This window comes from Eleutherodactylus coqui, chromosome 8, assembly GCF_035609145.1.
Source record: "Eleutherodactylus coqui strain aEleCoq1 chromosome 8, aEleCoq1.hap1, whole genome shotgun sequence".
NCBI classification, from domain to species: Eukaryota; Metazoa; Chordata; class Amphibia; order Anura; family Eleutherodactylidae; genus Eleutherodactylus; species Eleutherodactylus coqui.
In genome coordinates, this window is record NC_089844.1 from 140555157 (window position 1) to 140573660 (window position 18504).

General features: G+C 43.8%; 1 protein-coding gene across 2 annotated transcripts in view; it reads right to left on the reverse strand.

Annotated features, from left to right (window-relative positions):
• CASKIN1 (CASK interacting protein 1) overlaps nucleotides 1-18504 on the reverse strand; it is a 197648-nt gene that overhangs the window by 58899 nt on the left and 120245 nt on the right. For both annotated transcript variants that reach the window (XR_010786424.1, XM_066576569.1), the window contains exon 2: nucleotides 8365-8416. Coding sequence is in view for 1 of the 2 variants with exons in the window: in XM_066576569.1 (XP_066432666.1) it covers nucleotides 8365-8416 (52 nt within the window). In the remaining variant the exon portion in view is untranslated. The remainder of the gene's footprint in view (nucleotides 1-8364; nucleotides 8417-18504) is intronic.

The following is an 18504-nucleotide window of genomic DNA, read 5'->3' on the forward strand; positions in this document are numbered from 1 at the left end:
GCGGAGCGGGCCAGGGATTGTTCCAGCCCGTCCACCTCCAATCACAACAAACAGGCAGTTGCTCATAGATGAAGGACTGCCTGTTTACACTGGCTGATCGTCGTTCAGTTTTTGTGCCTGCAAAAACTGAGCAGCGAACGATAAGCGAACAAATTATTGTTTGTCGTTCAGTCGGGGCATGGATTTACACTGAAAGACAAGTGTTCACATTGTCGCTGGATGGTGGGAATCTGAACAATTTATCTGCCCGTGTAAAAGGGCCCTTACACGTAGGAGGCATTGCTGCCATGTTCATTCACTGCGCCAGTCTTGCAGTCCATCTCACCTCCGTCTCATAAAGGCTATAAAAATTCCACATGCGTTCCAAATCCTAGATTACCCCTCTGCCTAAGGGTACGAGAGGCTACAACACAGCACAATGCCCATGATGAAGAGATAATTAGCTGACTAACAGGTCTGCGGCTACCTGCTGCTGCTGTTTTGATGCTGATTAGAACATCAGGGTTGATGTTAGTAAATTCTGAGGCACGGTCGAGTAAAGTTGTACAGGTTATTGAAGCAGAAAATCAGTATGGAGATTTCCCCTCTGCACATCCCGCTTGATACTGCACAGTCAGTGCCAGGCGATGCAGAGCGTTGTCAGGGAATTACGCGCTCTGCTGCCAGGGGGTACAGTGTTTTATGTAAAGCAGCCAGGAGCCACTGCCAATAGACACACACACACAATCTGAAGCCCCGCCACACTGATGTACTGTACACGCTATGTATAACTCAGCACAATCACTGACTAATCCTGCGTGACCGTAGAAAGCATCTAACTACAGAAATAACGCCTGACAATGTCTACAGATCTGTTAAAGGGAAACTCCTACTTTTAGTGATCAGAATATGTGCTTATACTTTGTAATATAGGCTATGTACTCTGATGATTTGTGGCTGAACCTGCTTCCCCACAGTGCCCCCACAGGGGAAATGAAGCACTGCACAGTTACCATTGAAATGAACAATATGTCCTTAAAATGCACAAACTGGATCCTCCAGAAACACAGACCCTCTTAATGCCTCTGTCTGCTGTGGCCATTTGATGGACATCCCAAAAGTGAAGCTTCCCTTTAATAATTCAAAATGCCCTGATAGGGTATCTAAAATTGGGTTTCTGAACCAAACAACCCCTTTAACTATTCTTAAAGGGAAAACATTTTTACCATTCTGTTATTCACATTATTTTCTTATTTTTCACCAAAATGCCGATGAAATGGTATATTATGCTCCCTACATCATTGGCTCTAAGGCATACAGGCCAACTCTGAACAAATGGGATGCTCCCGGAAAAACAAGAAACCTTGCAGACTCCTGGAAGGGTTGGCAAGTTTCCCATGCGCTGCAGAGCCTTACAGGAACCTCACGGAAAGCAGCGCACCCCTCCCATGGTATTTCTACCTCTGTGGTAATAAACTGGCCACTGCACTAAGCTAATGGTATTTCCGCAGAGACCACAGTTGAGTGCAGCTAGCTGCGACAGTTACATGACAATGTTGGCTTTGCTGTGAATGGGTTATCGTTGCGCCAAGGGGTGAAACTGTAGTGGCCAGGCTTGGTATTACAGCACAAATTCATCAAAGTGCATGGTAAGTTTGCATGTAATACCAAACCTGGCCACTGCAGTGAGAATGGAGTTGTCTGCTTCCTGCAGAAATCAGCTCAGTGCATAAGCAGACCAACCCGACGAACAGCTAATCTGCAGGCATCATTTCTGTTTCGCCGATGCATGTCAATATGCTGTGTCAACGTAAATTACATACACATGGACTGGTGTCCACATGCAGTCCAATGCAAGTTGAACCTCTCAGGTGCCATTCGAACACACAGCTAGTGTGCCTCAGCCTAAGCTTGCTTAAAATATGACTCTACCCTACAGATTCTCAGATCTCACTGCTGCCCTCTGCTGGTCAAACCTTTGTGAAGAGCATGCTTAGGATCATAGTTAAGGTTTTGGGAGCTTCTTTCATGGTCGTCACTGAACAAATATAACTAAAAGCAATCTATAAACCACTAAACAACCTTGTGCTGACGAGTAAAGCGAATCCCCAGATATAAAGATTTAAGTTATATATTAAGAGAAAACATATAAAAGTATGTGAAATAAAAATAAAGGCAACCTAAAACGCCGCCTGTCAGCCCTTCCATATGCTAATCAGGTAATTAGCATTCTGGCAGATGCAGAACACAGTGACTTTTGTGCCATATTCTGAGACAGTCTCCAATTAGCTGGCCAGATGTGCTTGCTTTAATCAAAAGCAGCTCATGAGGACAGCAGCCACTAGGTGGCGCCCCCATAAAACTCCCGAGCTCACAGTTACAGGAATGTTCTAAGCCTGCATTGCAGTTCCCACTGGGAGCACAGCTGACATTTGTAGCTGACATTCTGTGATGTAGCGAGGCGGAGGATAAATACTCAGGTCTGTCAGGTCTGACCTGGACATCATGTCAGGACAGTGGATTGTATTCAGTTAATAATAAGTCCTGTTAGCAATAGACGTATAAATGATGAGCTGTGAGGTCATCACAGAGAGAAAAATGTATATCCTGAAACCAGGACTGTAGCAAATAATGAGCAGCACTCTAATCAGACAGATAACATTTGCATCTTCGTACCTTTTTTATAACATGCCTGAGCAGTAATGCGATGTAGTAAAAACTAAATGCCTCTCTGCATTATAGGAACTCGGTGAAGCTGTTAGCAGAGTGCCTAACTGGTTCCAATTACAATCAGCTGAATTATGAGTGCAGCTCTGAAGTAGTCATACAGGACGTAACTTAGGATCAGTACAGGATAAGTAATGTATGCACGACTCCACCAGCAGAATAGTGAGTGCAGCTCTGAAGTAGTCATACAGGACGTAACTCAGGATCAGTACAGGATAAGTAATGTATGTACACAGTGACTCCACCAGCAGAATAGTGAGTGCAGCTCTGGAGTATAATATAGGATGTAACTCAGGATCAGTACAGGATAAGTAATCTATGTACGACTCCACCAGCAGAATAGTGAGTACAGCTCTGGAGTAGAATACAGAATGTAACTCAGGGTCAGTACAGGATAAGTAATGTATGTACACAGTGACTCCACCAGCAGAATAGTGAGTGCAGCTCTGGAGTATAATACAGGATGTAACTGAGGATCAGTACAGGATAAGTAATATATGTACAGAGTGACTCCACCAGCAGAAGAGTGAGTGCAGCTCTGGAGTATAATACAGGATGTAACTCGGGATCATTGCAAGTTATATAATGTATGTACACACCTCCCAACCATCCTGGATTCAGCGTAACAGTCCCGGAATTTAGGCATTGTCCCATTGTCCTGCGAGGCATGATGTATGTCCCATTTCAATTGTACTTGTGTCCTCATGAATACAGTGATGGAGTAGGGAGCCATCTATAACTTCCTCCATCATTCATTTTGTGACCCCTGCCGTCAGCAGAATGCAGAGGGGCAGTATCCACTTACTCCCCATCCCCCCCTTACAGGTAGCACCAAGAAGGATGGGGAGCCCAGCATTATCCAATGCTGATCCTCTTCCCCAGCCGCAGAAGGAGTCCTGAAATATGAAACTGAAATAGCAGATATGTGGGAAGGAGTGTGGAACCACTAGTGTAACTATAGGGGATGCGGTTGCACCTAGGCCTAGGAGCCTTAGGGGGCTCATAAGGCCTCTCTTCTCCATATAGGGAGCCCAGTACTATGGATAAAGCATTATAGTTGGGGCCCTGTTACAGGTTCTGCATTGGGTCCCAGGAGCTTCAAGTTACGCCTCTGCGTTAAGGGGTTGAGAAGTTGGGGGGCCCCAAGATAAACTTTTGCACTAGGGCCTATGAGCCTTTAGCTACGCCCCTGGTGGGGACTGTTGGTCGGGCGAACATATGGGGCATAAGTACTGTAACAGAGAACAAAGGTAGCATCATTACTGTTTCTGTGTACCATACAAGAAGGCACTATAAAAGTGTGCGGGGCACAGAGAGGGCACTATTACCATGTGGGGTGTTAAGGGGCCTGTTTGTTTCTATTGCATACCATAACTCCATTTATTTATGTGGGGACCTTCAGGAACCCTATTCACAGGAGCGGTGGGGTACCAGCAGTTGGACCCCCACTGATCAGCCGGTTATTCCTGTGGTTAGGGAATAACTTTTATTGGTGGGTCAATGTTTTTAACTCCCCAAGGAGTAATTGTAAGCTATGCAATAATATGGAATCAAATGAGACATCCAATACAACCAATAGATGGTTTGAGCGCTGCTGTGAAAAGCAAATGTACAATGTAGCATCTTTGTATATCTGCTCTGTCTGTGTGAGTACCAGTCTTTACTGTAGTCTGGGCATTCTATTCATGAACTAGGAAGCACAGGATGAATAGCAGCCTTTTTATGTTGTTTACCTTCAGGTTGTCTGGCTGTAAATGAGCCTTAATAGCAAAAAAAAAAAATGTATGCCAAAAGAAATGAGTAAATGAATGAAATATATGTAGTGTCCGCGAAACGCGTCTGCCATGAGAATTTACAGTAAATGGCCTCTTCAGTATACTTTTTTTGTAGCCATCAAAATTGTCAATTAAAACAAATGTTATATTAATTAACAGTGACAAATCCTTAATCCGGAGGCTGGACCGCTGTCAGGCACCAGGGCTGATCTCATAAAATGGCAAATATTACTGGTGATGGAAGCAGCGAGTGTATCTGCCGCTACAAGAAGCGTGTTGTGATTATTTACATTCATGAGGGGCTCAACTTGTTCTGAAAAACCCTTCAGGGTTTCTGAGCTGAAGAATCTCATTCCCTCATAAACCATTCAGGAACTAATTATTTCTGTGCAGTGCGGTCCGTTATCCCCGGCCTCATTAACACCTCTTCTTCTGGAGCTGCGCTCTTATGCATTTGTTTGTGTGAGTATTCACAATTGGACTTGTCAAAAAAAAAATGATGTCCTATTTTATTCCTGGTTATTCTTAAAGGGATACTATCAGGATTTTTCGGGGTGATATAGAAGAATTAAACATTATTATTGTGGATTCTTCTTCCTTTTATTATCTATTGTTATTATTTTTTGGCATTCTACTTCCGTTATGGAATTGTCTCCTTACACAACCATGAAGACTTACATTACAGGATGTAAAATCTTCAGTTTTACTGCAGGCTGTAAAAGGAGATGCTTTTCTACAGTTTGTATATGTGTAACGTAGACATCTAGTGGCCAGTATGGAAACTGCAATCTTTAGTAATGTGTTTTTTCATCAACAGTCATAAAGGCCTCATGTATAAAGGTTGTACAGAGGCAAACGGAGTACTCAGGTACTGCATGTCTCACTAAATGTTACCTCTACATGTCGCTGTAGTATAAAGATCATGCGTTAGGGTTAATGCAATGCCTCTAGATAAGAATGACTCCAGAATATGATATCTGATGGAACACAGGACAATTTCTTTCTTTCAGATTTATCAAGATCCAACATAAAAAAAAAATTTCTTTTTGGAGGTATAAGAAAGCGCAGTATTGTCCCACACATTGCTATATGTGACTTATTCAAGCGCCATACAAAGTGGAGGTTGTACAAGGTCATAATACACCCATATACATGAAGCCTTGCTGTAGGTAGTAAAGTGAGATGCTTTTCTGCAGTGTGTGTGTAATATCACAGAGACATCTAGTGGTGAATTGAAAACTGCAACATATTTTTCCACTAAAAGTCACAGTAAAAAACGGTCAAGAAAAAGATCTGTGATAATATCAATAAGTAATAGTAATATTTCTTGCAACCATAGATGTATAGCTGTGATTGCTTATAGTACATTCTGTATTTAGCCTTTTCATACTTTGTAGTACTGGGATTTAGTTTGTAGTTAGGATATTATCTTCGGTATCTTTTGTTATATGCACAGTTATTCATGTGAAAACATGTTTCGCAGAGGTAACCTGTTATTTTCTGTGCTGGTTCTCCCTATGGACTGTGCTTCTTATAGAAGAGAATTGTTTTTCCTTCAAGATGTTGCAAGATCCCGCACTTGTTAAATAAGTGAAAAGCTCTCCTGGACCCTATATGCCGGGGATGTCAATATTAATAACAGCAGCTCTTATCTGCTGGGATATCAGAATTGAGCAACATGAAGAGCTGAGATGGGGAGGGGTAGCACATTAATATACTGAGCATGCATGGAGCATTAGGGATGCCCGTTCTTCATCAGAGACTGCTTGACCAAGTGAATCCAAATGTAATTTATGATGTCTAATTGATTTGACTGGGTGAATCCTCCCCGATGGATGTAGATGAGGGGAGGGAGATGGTTAAACATGGATTTCTATTAGAGATATGCGAACGTACTCGCTAATGCAAACTACTCGAGCGAGTATTGCCTTATGCGAGTACCTGCCCGCTCGTCTCAAAAGATTCGGGTGTCGGCGGGGGAGAGCGGTGAGTTGCGGGAGTGAGCAGGGGGGAGGGGAGAGAGGGAGGGAGAGATCTTCCCCCCGATCCTCCCCGCTCTCCCCTGCCGCTCCCTGCCCCCCGCCGGCACCCGAATCTTTTGAGGCGAGCGGGCAGGTACTCGCATAAGGCAATACTCGCTCGGGTAGTTTGCCGTAGCGATTACGCTCGCTCATCTCTAATTTCTATGTCTTTTACTAGAGACATATATAGCCAGGTTTCCACGATGGAGAAAGTCCACACGGAAATTCCGCGGCAATTCCACCCCGTGTGAACCCAGCTTTACTGAACAACTCTCTGTTCTGGGTCATAAAGGGGGACCTGCCCTATGATGTTTCTATGCATTATTAGGGCATATGAGCAGGGGTTGTGCTCTTGCAGGGTACATTCAAATGTAGCGGAATTGGTGCAAAATTTCTGTAGCGGAAAATCTACGCCAAAAAAATCCACGTCAAATTCCATGTAAAAAAAAAAAAGTGCCAAAATCAATTGAAAGAGTGAAATCTGCTGCGCACCAAAATCCACAACAGAAAATATGCTGGAAATTTTGGCAAAATCCACATCAAAATTCATTATGTGTGAAGTGCCCTTAGAGTGTATTGGCGCAGGTAGGTGCGATATCCGTCCTAACCTGTACTAATAGCGCAAAACCTGCCAATTTACCTGCAATTGTGATTTGTTTCATGAGAAAAATGCATGGCATCACGTTGCTGTATATACAAGTTTCACGCTTATGAAAATCACATGTTGTTCTACTAGTGGGAATATAAAATCGCCTTTATATGTGAATGCGACGCGTTTTTTTTTGGCTCTTATGGGAAATAATGGGTGATTCCTGAGCAGAATCATACACACACAGAACATGGTGCGGTTTTCTCCTTCTCGCGCTACCATTTAGCCATTGAAAACAATAACTTCTTTTCATGTGTGATTTCCGTGCATCTCACAATGTACAGAAATCGTGCGTGAAGCTTGCCTGTGTAAGGTCTCCTGTCCACGGGCAAATTTTCACTGCGTTCCCCACGACGATAATCCGCCCGCGGGGAACGCAGTGAACGCTTTCCATAGCAACGCAGTGAACGCTTTCCATAGCAACGCTATGGAAAGCGCAGCCCCCCCCCTGTCTAAGAGCGGAGAATCATAGCGATTCTCCGCTCGCGACCGGCAAATTGCAGCATGCTGCAAATTGCCGCAATTCTCTGCGGTGAGCCTATCTGTCAAGAAAGGCTCATTGCGGAGATCTGTTACCTGGCTCCTGCTCCCAGGTGGCGGTTTTCAGGCGCAACAGAGGATCAGCAAGTGTTTCCTATTGTTTTCAATAGGAAACCTCGCATCGCGGGGCATGTGATGCGTGTTACTGTCCTATTGAAAACAATCGGCGATGCGCTCTGAGGAGCGCAAAATGATAGGACATGCCATGATTTTATAGGACTCCATCTTTAATGTATAACACTCCATTCCAAAGAATGGGGTTCATATTTGTGCGAGTTTCTTGTCCGTGTAAAACCGGCCTTAGAAAGACACTTTACCCTTTCCAATCCAATTTGTATCCTGGTTTTCCTAGGGGGCTTACTCTTTTTCTGCTGTTATACAACAGCGCTATCTGCTGGCTAAAGCCAGTACTGCATGAGGTGACACGTTGGATAGGCTCCAACAGCAGAGAGGCTGGCAATATACAGTAAGAGAACCCCGACGGACGTCTTCCAACATCAGAGCTGTACAGCCTTAAATCATAATGGTCTTCAGAGGTCAGACAGTGGATTGGAAAGGGTTAAAAGGCTTGTCTCCGTAGCTCACCATTTTCAAGATCTCTGTTTGCAGTCAGTGAACAAATGTATCGTATGTTACATATTCCATATACCAGGTGAAAGGGCAATTTACTCACCCATCTGTGTCTTGAAAATTTACATTCACTCTTTTGGCGGATCCAAGGAGCTCTGCGACAAGGAAGGAAAGAGGACATAATTAGGAACCTAATTCAAGAAATGACTGCTTATCCTGTATGGCAGATCAGACAAGGTACGTAACAAATCATATGCCAGGCATGGAGGCACCAAGAACCTCGGCTACAAAAACAACCCCAATGTGTATGTGTGTATACAGCATAATGCACAACACCTAGTATATAACCCACACAATATATAGAAGTGGAGTCTTTATTAAAGTGACCCTTCGGTTTCAGGAAGACGTCCTGCAGCAGTATCAGAGGATGCAGGTATGTTAACTGCAGTTCTTCTCTGGTTTCCCTCTGATCCGCCAGTTCCAGGTCTTGTTTTCAGCCTTCCAACATGGTCGACACAATCTTCAGACTACTCATGCCCTATACCTGCTCTCTGTCTGGCCAGGGCTGCTCACATGATCAGCACTGGCCAATCAGAGAGCATTGCACATTAGATAGCTAGAAAATTGCCGTCCAAAACTGGGGCATCACAGAAGACCATCTGCAGGTAATGTATCCCCTCCCGCGCTGGGACATAGGGGAAAACAGAATTAAAAGACTTGTCTGGGTCTTTGAGCGTCTCTTCTATTGATGACTTGAGGATAGAGGATCAGTAGATGATTGGCTGGCGTCCACCACTCAGCATCCCCACCTATCAGCTGATTCCTGGTGACGTTATGTGGCCAGCACTGGAAGCAGATAGCGCTGACAAAATTGCAGTGGCCCAGTTTGGTACTGCAAGCTCAGCTCCTGTTGAATGGAGCTGTGCCAACAACACCAAACCGAGTGGCAGCACTGCAGTCAGCTTCTTGCACTGTCCATACTGACAGCGGTACGAGGAATCAGCTGATCAGATGGGATCCCAAGTCGTGGACCCCTATCCTGAGAAAACATCATCAGTTAAAAAAAAAACAAAGTGCAGGACAACCCCCTTATAAACTTGTGTGCCCCAGAGCAGATTTTTAATAGCTCTATACATTGTCTATATGATACATAATACTGCTTTATACAGGCCAGGTAATGCTGAAGCACGCAGCCCATGTAATACAGTTGTACGGAGCCAAAGTTATACCAGCGAGCAACGTCAATGTATTACCTGCATGCACAGCCAATGTAATACTGCCATACAAAGCCCACGTAGTACTCGCATACAGAGTACACATAATGCATACATAGCTCATGTAATACAGACATATCCCACATAGTACCAGCCTACAGAGTTCGTCCACGAATGCTACACGTAGCCCACAAGACATCAACATAGAATCCATGTAATACTGCCATACAAAGCCCACGTAATTCTGCCATACACAGTCCTGCAGCATGGGCATACAAAGCCTATGCAATATCCACTTATATGGCCCATGTAATAATTCCATCCATTGCCACAGAGGCATAAAATCAGCAACCAACTCTGCTAGCAATATATTAGCTGTCTTCAGCAATGCCCAGGAACAGAGCTGGCTTATTACATGATGACTTATATATTGGCCACCTTCACCTGAGTGTTTTATACATTATGATGCTGTGAGTTCAGGTCAGCTGACCTGCGGTTGGACCGCTAATACGCTCGTCTGTACTACGGGCATATAAATGTGTCCGTAATACGCTAATGTAAAACTGGCCGTAATGAAGATTTTTTAAAGTCACATAAGGGTCAAAAAATTTCCTTAGCGGACTTCACACGGGCGTAAGCGCATTTACACGCACACTTGCTCTGCTTATTTGCATGATGGGTGTAACGTTTTACGGAAATAGAGCATGCTGTGTATTTTTTTGCGCAAACTAAATGTGTTTGCAAAATACGCTCATGTGAATAAACCTGTTGAAATCAGTGGGTTCTATTCACTGCGTACTGCACGCGCAATTTGCTGCGCAAATGCGTTGGTATGAATAAGGCCTTAGAGATGTATGTTAAGCAAAAAAAGCTTTTACAAAAGGATCTGCGCATTTCTATGCATCCCAGGCCGACACAAGTCAGTGTGAATAGAGCCGGCACAGTGATTATACTGATGTGAACGGCAACATGAGATACACGTCCGTTCAAATTTATCTCCGCTGTCACCGAGTGAATCAGGAGGCAACATGTCTGTACGCAGCTGGCAAAGTAACTGGTAGCCGGTGATATAATACACTGCGGAGCCCTTCCATGTCATAAAACGTCTCCTTATTAGACACTCTTATTCAGGAAACGTGACAGGTAAATCGTTCTTTTATTCCATGTTCAGTTCACCAGCCATTAACAGAGAGACTCCGGCTCTAAGTGACAAGACGTGATGCACGCGGCTCATTCCGTACGTGCGCCCACAGTATAAAGAACCGACCGCTACCTAGAAACCTTCCAACTTTAACTTAAGACGCTTCGTTAAAAAGTAAGCCTTTGATTAGCGGCCCGCTGCTCCTAATTTCCAGCTGTTGCAGGATTTACGTCTGGACTTCTCCTTTTTACTACTTGTCTCGGGCAGCCATTTCACGAGCGGAAGTAACATTTACCGATGTACATCCTAACACTTCATGAGGAATTAAAGGTCGGGAAACACTTTTCTTAGTCTACAGCTGTGGGCTCCAACCGCTGGCTTTATCAAACCTGACAACTCTCCCGGAATGTTCGAGAGGCATCCTCAAGTACATCCTGACTCATCCTCCTCCTGGCTCTGCGTCTTCCCTTCTGGCGCTCAAAATATCAGAAGGAGGTGACAGAGTCGAAAGGAGGACGAGTCAAGGAGGAAAGGGAGCCGCGAATAAATCAAGTAGTGCTGTCAGAGAGGGTCAAAGAAAGCACAAGGGGGAACAAAGTGAGCACTATTGTCTAACAGGAACAGAAAATGGGCATTTTTACCTTGTGGGCACAGAGTGAGCACTATTACATAATTGATGCACAAAGTGGGCACTATTGCCTTATGGGGCCACAAAGTGTCTACTATTACTTACATCGGGCATAACGAGGGCATTACTAACTTACGAGGGCACAATTATTTATTAGGACACAAAAGGGGCACTTTTACCTAATGGAAGCATAAAGGGGGCACTATTACCTTATTGTGGCCCAAAGGGAACATTATTACCTTATGGGAGCACAAAGGAGGCACTATAACTGTGGGGCGTTAAGGGGGCATTATTAGGGCACAAAGGAGGATTTTTTTCTGTATAAGGGTACAAAGAGGTTATTGTGTAGGGGGCAGTAGCTTTAGGATGGGAAGTCCTAGGGACCGCCTTAATTTTAGTGCCCTTGCTCCACAGGATTATGGCTGTAAATACGAGATTAAGAGGCCTTCTACACACAAGGAGCCTCTGAGAGCCTTTTATAGGCCAAGGGGGGGAACCACTTTTAGGGTCTCAGGTGACAAGACCCTTCATCTAATCACCATAACGCTCATCATTTGTATGTCTGCCTGAGATGGAACTGCATGCCGAGTTTTACGGCAAAACGACAATTCCTTCTAGGGGTGTTTTTACAAAGATTGTATTATGCTATATAACTGCTATATATGCACTTCTCAGATATGTGTAGCTTTCAGTGTTATCACAGATGCTCTGATACTCGGGTCGTCTGCATTTCTACATTTGACAGATGTTCATTGAGTTTTGTTATGATAAGAAAAACAATCTATCTGGATGGTGGTGGTGGGTAATTATCCGTCCTCCCACCAGCCTTCCACATGAGTCTGCTCCCTTCTATTTTACTTGCAATTAACAAGGCAAATTAGTACATTACTGAATCTGTCAACTCCTGACACATGGGACGCCCCACACCACACAGAGAAACTGCAGAAAAACGGGACGGTCGTCCTGCAAACAGTGATGATGGCGCAGGAAACAGCTGCCTGCTGCGCTGAATGATCGTGTGAAAGATGAAGCCACAGTAAAAGATGTAGAAAAGTGACTCCACAATACAACAGTAAATATACTGTTACAGTACTAGTAGGGTGCACAGGTACGCACGACGCGGGACTCCCTGACCCTCACCCACGCCAATGTCCCTCCTGGAGATAGCCCTGAAGGTGGACAGGTCCAGGCCGCCAACACTGACCCTACGCTGCCTAGTGGCAGGACAGAAAGGAACCGCCGTACCTATGCAGATGACAACTTACTAGTACCGACAGGCTAGGAAGATAGAAAAAAACAACACGACAGGAAAACCACAGAACACAGGCAGAGCTGGATGGAGACAAGGTAACTTTCACTGGAGCAGGAAAGAACGTGGGCGCAACACCATCCCAGAACACCGCGGTGAACCACGCCACTGCCATCCGTGGTCCCTGACCGGCCTCATGGTAACACATACTGTATATACGCTAATAACCGCTAATGTATTCTATATCTATAACTAGTTGCACCCATAAGATTGTTAGTCATAGTAAGGGGCCTCATAACAGACCCTGACAAAAGTACAAGACAAAGTACCCCATCACACCTCTGATCTTGTAGCTTCCATACAATGCCAGCCACAGATCCTCCTATACAACGTCAACCATAGCGCCCCCTATAGAGTGCCGCAACAGAAGCACAGATACAGAGCCCATCACAGAATCTCATACACGGTGTCAGCCTTAGCGCTTCAGCTTCGCCGCCAGGATAGTTGCAATGGGGGGTGTTGGGCCAGGTGTGAGGGCATAGTACTCTCTCTCTGTTTGGGGTGTCAGTCAGGGCCGGGGTAGGGGGAAGTCGCATAGCAGTTTGTGTCTTTCCCTTCGAACTTGTCGGCTCCCTGCATCCGCCGCTATGGTTCACTGAGATCGGGTGGGGGTGGCTATTGTGGATCGGCGACGGCGGTGCTCTAACAACGGCAACAGAAGCATTTGGCCTGTGTGCTGCAACACTCAGTAGGGTTGTGCGTGGGTGGACAGGCTCTGCGTTAGCACCACGGCCCGCTACTTTTTTTTCATTTTACTGCCCTTCCAGAACCTGCTTTCAAGGCTGCGGGGCAGCCAATCAGCAACAGGGGGGCGTCGACCCCCTGTCAATCTTGACTCCACCAGGACTTCCTGGTGGCATCAAGATACACTAATACCGAGTCCTAGTACCCTATAGGACAGAAGCATCAATCCTGCTCACGAGGACGATACAGAATCCAGGCATTGCACCCCAGCAGCAGCTCTAAAGAGTCCTCAGTCCACCTAGTAGTGCAGTACCGGTATCCATAATGGTATCCACAGAGACTAATTGCACATGCAATACACAGTGAATAGAACCCATTGAATTCAATGGGTTCTTACACATTTTCGTATTTTGCACGTGCATTTCTTTTTACACAAAAACAGATAGAACGTGCTCTATGTTTCTGCGTATTTGCACACCAAAGGTCCCTATAGAAGTCAAATGCGTGCACAATACATAAGGAGATGCGTGAAACACTGCGCAATACAGCTGGAAAGAGAACACATCTGGAGCTCATTAGATGAATTAAGCATTTCAAGAAGTGCGAAGTACCAGTAAATAATTTTTCATTCTGTGTTCCAGCGGTCATACCTTTATTATTTTTTCCATCAGTGTAGCTTATGATGTGTTGTACTTTGTGGGACTTATAGAACAATTTTGGAACCAATAACTTATTTTTTTGCTACAGAGCAGTGGAATAAAAAAATAATTTCCACATTGTTTTGGGGATTTATTTTAGGCGTTCATCGCGAGGTATAAATATAATGTTACCTTTATTCTACGGGTCATGACAATTATGAGAACACCAAATTTACCGTGTTTTTAAAATTTATATTCTACTTTTGCCCAATATAGCAACTTTTTTTTACAAATACACTTTTTTGTGCGTCACCACATTCCAGGACCGGGGCATTTTTATTCTTCCGTTGACAAGAGCTGTATCAGGCCTGTTTTTTTGTAGCAGGACTTTTATAGTTTTTATTGGGATTATTTTGAATTTCATATAACTTTTTGATTATTTTTTTATTCCTGTTTTGGGGAATCAAAATAACAGAAAACAGTTATTTTGGCTTTTTCTTTTTTTTTTTTACTGATTTTTCAGTGCTAGATAAATAATGTAATATTTATACTAGTACAGGTTGTTCTGGATCTGGCGATACCAATTATGTGTAATTTTCTTTTCTTTTTCCTTTTTTTCAACACTTAAAGCATTTTGTAAGGTAAAAAAAACTGTTTTTTTAAAAATTATTTTTCTGTAAAAATGTTTAGATGCAACAGCCAGCAACGAATGCAGCATCTGTGGGGTTAAACAGCGTACAGGAGTGATTTCTGGGATAAAAAAGAACCCCCTTATCTGACAATCAGAGAGCAAATATGTTATTTGATTGATAAGGGGAGTGATCACATGAATAAAACTCCATATTACCCTCTTTTGGGACAGGAGGACAGGCAGGAGAATCATAGATCTTCTCTGCTGACTGCTGGCCCACTGCCTCCCTCCCTCTGCCCTGTACACACACTGAAATAACAGATGTAAAATCAGTATTCCTGACCCCACTTCAAAGGGCTTCAGTTCCATCAGTGCTATGGACAAGCTTGGTTTTAAAATGACACCAAAAGCATGTTGGTAGATCTGATAGAACTTGAGCTAGAGCCTTGCGTGGTACAGAGTGTTAAGGAAGCAGCAATGCATGACCTGAAGGTTGTAAGTTCAATCTCCGTCTGGTTCAGGTAGCCGGCTCAAGGTTGACTCAGCCTTCTATCCTTCCGAGGTTGGTAAAATGGGTACCCAGCTTGGTGGGGGGTAATGAATAAAAATTACCTGAAAAGTGCTGCAGAATAAGTTGGCGCTATATGAATAACGAGATTTACAGCCATTTAAAGGTGAATAAGCTCGGTTCTTCTAAAACTACTGTCCTTTTTCTGTAGAACTACCAAAGCTTGTCCTAAACTGTAAGGGGGTTAAATTAGCCCCCTCCCCTAAAACATATGTCACCCATTTTATCCAGATGCAAATTAAGCTACATGAGTAGAACAGCTGGAGCGGGCACCTCAAGGACTTTATTTCTGCTCTGGTGACATATTTCAATCACATGATGACACGCGGGATACTTATTGAATATTTTCATCTGCATTATAATTTATGCCTAAATCTGCAGAGAGATTATCCTAACAATGAAGTAGCAGTAATTATTTCATTAGCCGCTTGTGTCGTTACCACGTGCTATACTTAAGTTGAGGGAAGTATGAGAGCCGATGAAGACATTGTATGTTGTTGCTATGGTACTCATCAGATGGGCAGTAAATGGAAGATGATGTCAAGAGTTGGGGAGGTCAGCCATTCAGTGCCAGTGAAAAGAAGGTGTCAATGGATTGCACATGCATATAGCGGGCCTAGAGAGTTGTCGTTATTGCTCAGCTCAAGGCCACCCATAGCACCACTTAATGCAAAAAATAACACAATATCACTTAAACAGAAATTCAATTTAAATGTATCCATCAACAATAGCATCGGGGAGAGTCCATATGCTGAAGCCCACACACATTCCCAAAACAAAGCTGACTCTGCTCTCGTTCGGCTTGGTGATGACATAACGTCCAAAGAGTTACAAACCTTCTTATGAAGCACCCAAAGCGGATGTCACTACCCTTCCCCTATATAGGATTGGATAGGTAGGCTCATCTAACTCCAAAGCATCATGGTCCTGAATTAAAGGGCCACTCCAGTAAAGAAAAAACAACAAAAAAAACATTTCCATCTCTGCACCCCTCACCTGATTACCTCTCACGCTCTGGAGGTCCCCTCTGTATATTGCAGTTACTTCCATGTGCTGTAGCCTCCTGTCTGATACCTGTCAGCCACTATCTTGATGCTGAGATTTCTGCCCGCTTTGTCTCGTCTATACTATTTTAGCTTTCCCATAGCACGGAATCACATGAGCAGCTAGACCCATTACCATCTCTGCCTGCTGGAAGGACAGTGTGATTATCAGTACTCTGTATATTCACCTAATAACCTGAAGACCTATAAGTATACAGCGAAGAGGATGAATGATCATCTCCTTCATTAGATAATCACTCTACATTATGTATTATACTCCAGAGCTGTACTCACTATTCTGCTGGTGGAGTCACTGTGTACATACATTACTTATCCTGTACTGATCCTGAGTTACATCTTGTATTATACTCCAGAGCTGCACTCACTATTCTGCTGGTGGAGTCACTGTGTGCATACATTACTTATCCTGTACTGATCCCGAGTTACATCCTGTATTATACTCCAGGGCTACACTCACCATTCTGCTGGTGGAGTCACTGTGTACATACATTACTTATCGTGTACTGATCCTGAGTTCCATCCTGTATTGTACTCTGGAGTTGCACTCACTATTCTGCTGGTGGAGTCACTGTGTACATACATTACTTATCCTGCACTGATCCTGAGTTACATCCTGTGTTATACTACAGAGCTGCACTCACTATTCTGCTGGTGGAGTCACTGTGTACATACATTACTTATCCTGCACTGATCCTGAGTTACATCCTGTATTATACTCCAGAGCTGCACTCACTATTCTGCTGGTGGAGTCACAGTATACATACATTACTTATCCTGTACTGATCCTGAGTTACATCTTGTATTATACTCCAGAGCTGCACTCACTATTCTGCTGGTGGAGTCACTGTGTACATACATTACTTATCCTGCACTGATCCTGAGTTACATCCTGTATTATACTCCAGAGCTGCACTCACTATTCTGCTAGTGGAGTCACAGTATACATACATTACTTATCCTGTACTGATCCTGAGTTACATCTTGTATTATACTCCAGAGCTGCACTCACTATTCTGCTGGTGGAGTCACTGTGTACATACATGACTTATCCTGTACTGATCCTGAGTTACATCCTGTATTATACTCCAGAGCTGCACTCACTATTCTGCTAGTGGAGTCACAGTATACATACATTACTTATCCTGTACTGCTCCTGAGTTACATCCTGTATTATACTCCAGAGCTGCACTCACTATCATATGAGCAGTTGTATGCATATATTGAAGGTTACCCAACCTTTTAAAACTGATGAGGTTTGTTCCACTGAAGAGGCTGTGATGCTCCCAGGAGCGCCATGGCCCCTTCAATTAGATGATCAGTAGACCCCCACTGATCAGATATTGATGTCCTATCCTTCAGATAGGCCATCAATTTTAAAAGGTCTGGTTAAATGCAGGGGGCAGTATTTGTCTGCCTGCGCTGTGTGCCTAGTTAACCTTGTAATATCCCTAGAAGCCCAGTGTCCAAAATTTAAAAGTATGCATTGCAAATTTGCCTATTCAGTTTAATAAGCGTACTATCCCTTTAACAAACAGACCTAGTTATAAGCTACAATTAATAATAAATAGGCTAAAATTATCATTCACACTCAGGTTTGATACAAACGACACAAGTCCTTGATGTTATGAAAATGTTGGTGATTCAGCTATGAAAAAAAGGGTCTGAAATAGTCTGTGTAGGAGCTGGCGCTTACTGTGGAGTGTGAGCTGTATGTCAGCCAGAGAAAGGCCCCCTGCAGGAGACAGGCGGTACAGAGGTGCGTCTGTATGCTGAACACGAGCCATCTCCAATCACTACAAAGAGAGTGTGTGTCTAAGAGGCAGAAAGATAGAATCCCTGCAGAGCTGGAATAGGACTCCCACCGGGCGCAGTCACATCGCTTTCTTTATACGGCTCTGGACCTCGGTTTAACCTCATCGCCATGTCACCATTGTAGACAACTGCACTCGTTTTATGGGGGTGTTGGAGGCGACCAATATTAACTAGGGAAATAGTCCATGAAATAATCATTAAGGAATAATGGAAAACAAAAAAGATCTTTAAAAGGTTTGTCCAGGTTTAGAAAAACATGGGTATTTTCTTCCAAAAACAGCGCCACGCCCGTCCACAGGCTGTGTGCGGTATTGCAGCTCAATGACATTCACTTCAATGCAACTGCAATAAGTGGACACAACCTGTGGACAGGTATAATGCTGTTTTTGGAAGAAAGCTGACAAGTTTTTCTTATCCTGGACACCCCCTTTTCAGAATGCTTAAAGGGATTGTCCGAGTTATACGATTGCAATGTAAACAAGCTCTCCATGGGTTAAAGCAACAAATCAGCTTATACTGACTCTTGTGGCTTTATGTATCTTCAGCACCACCAC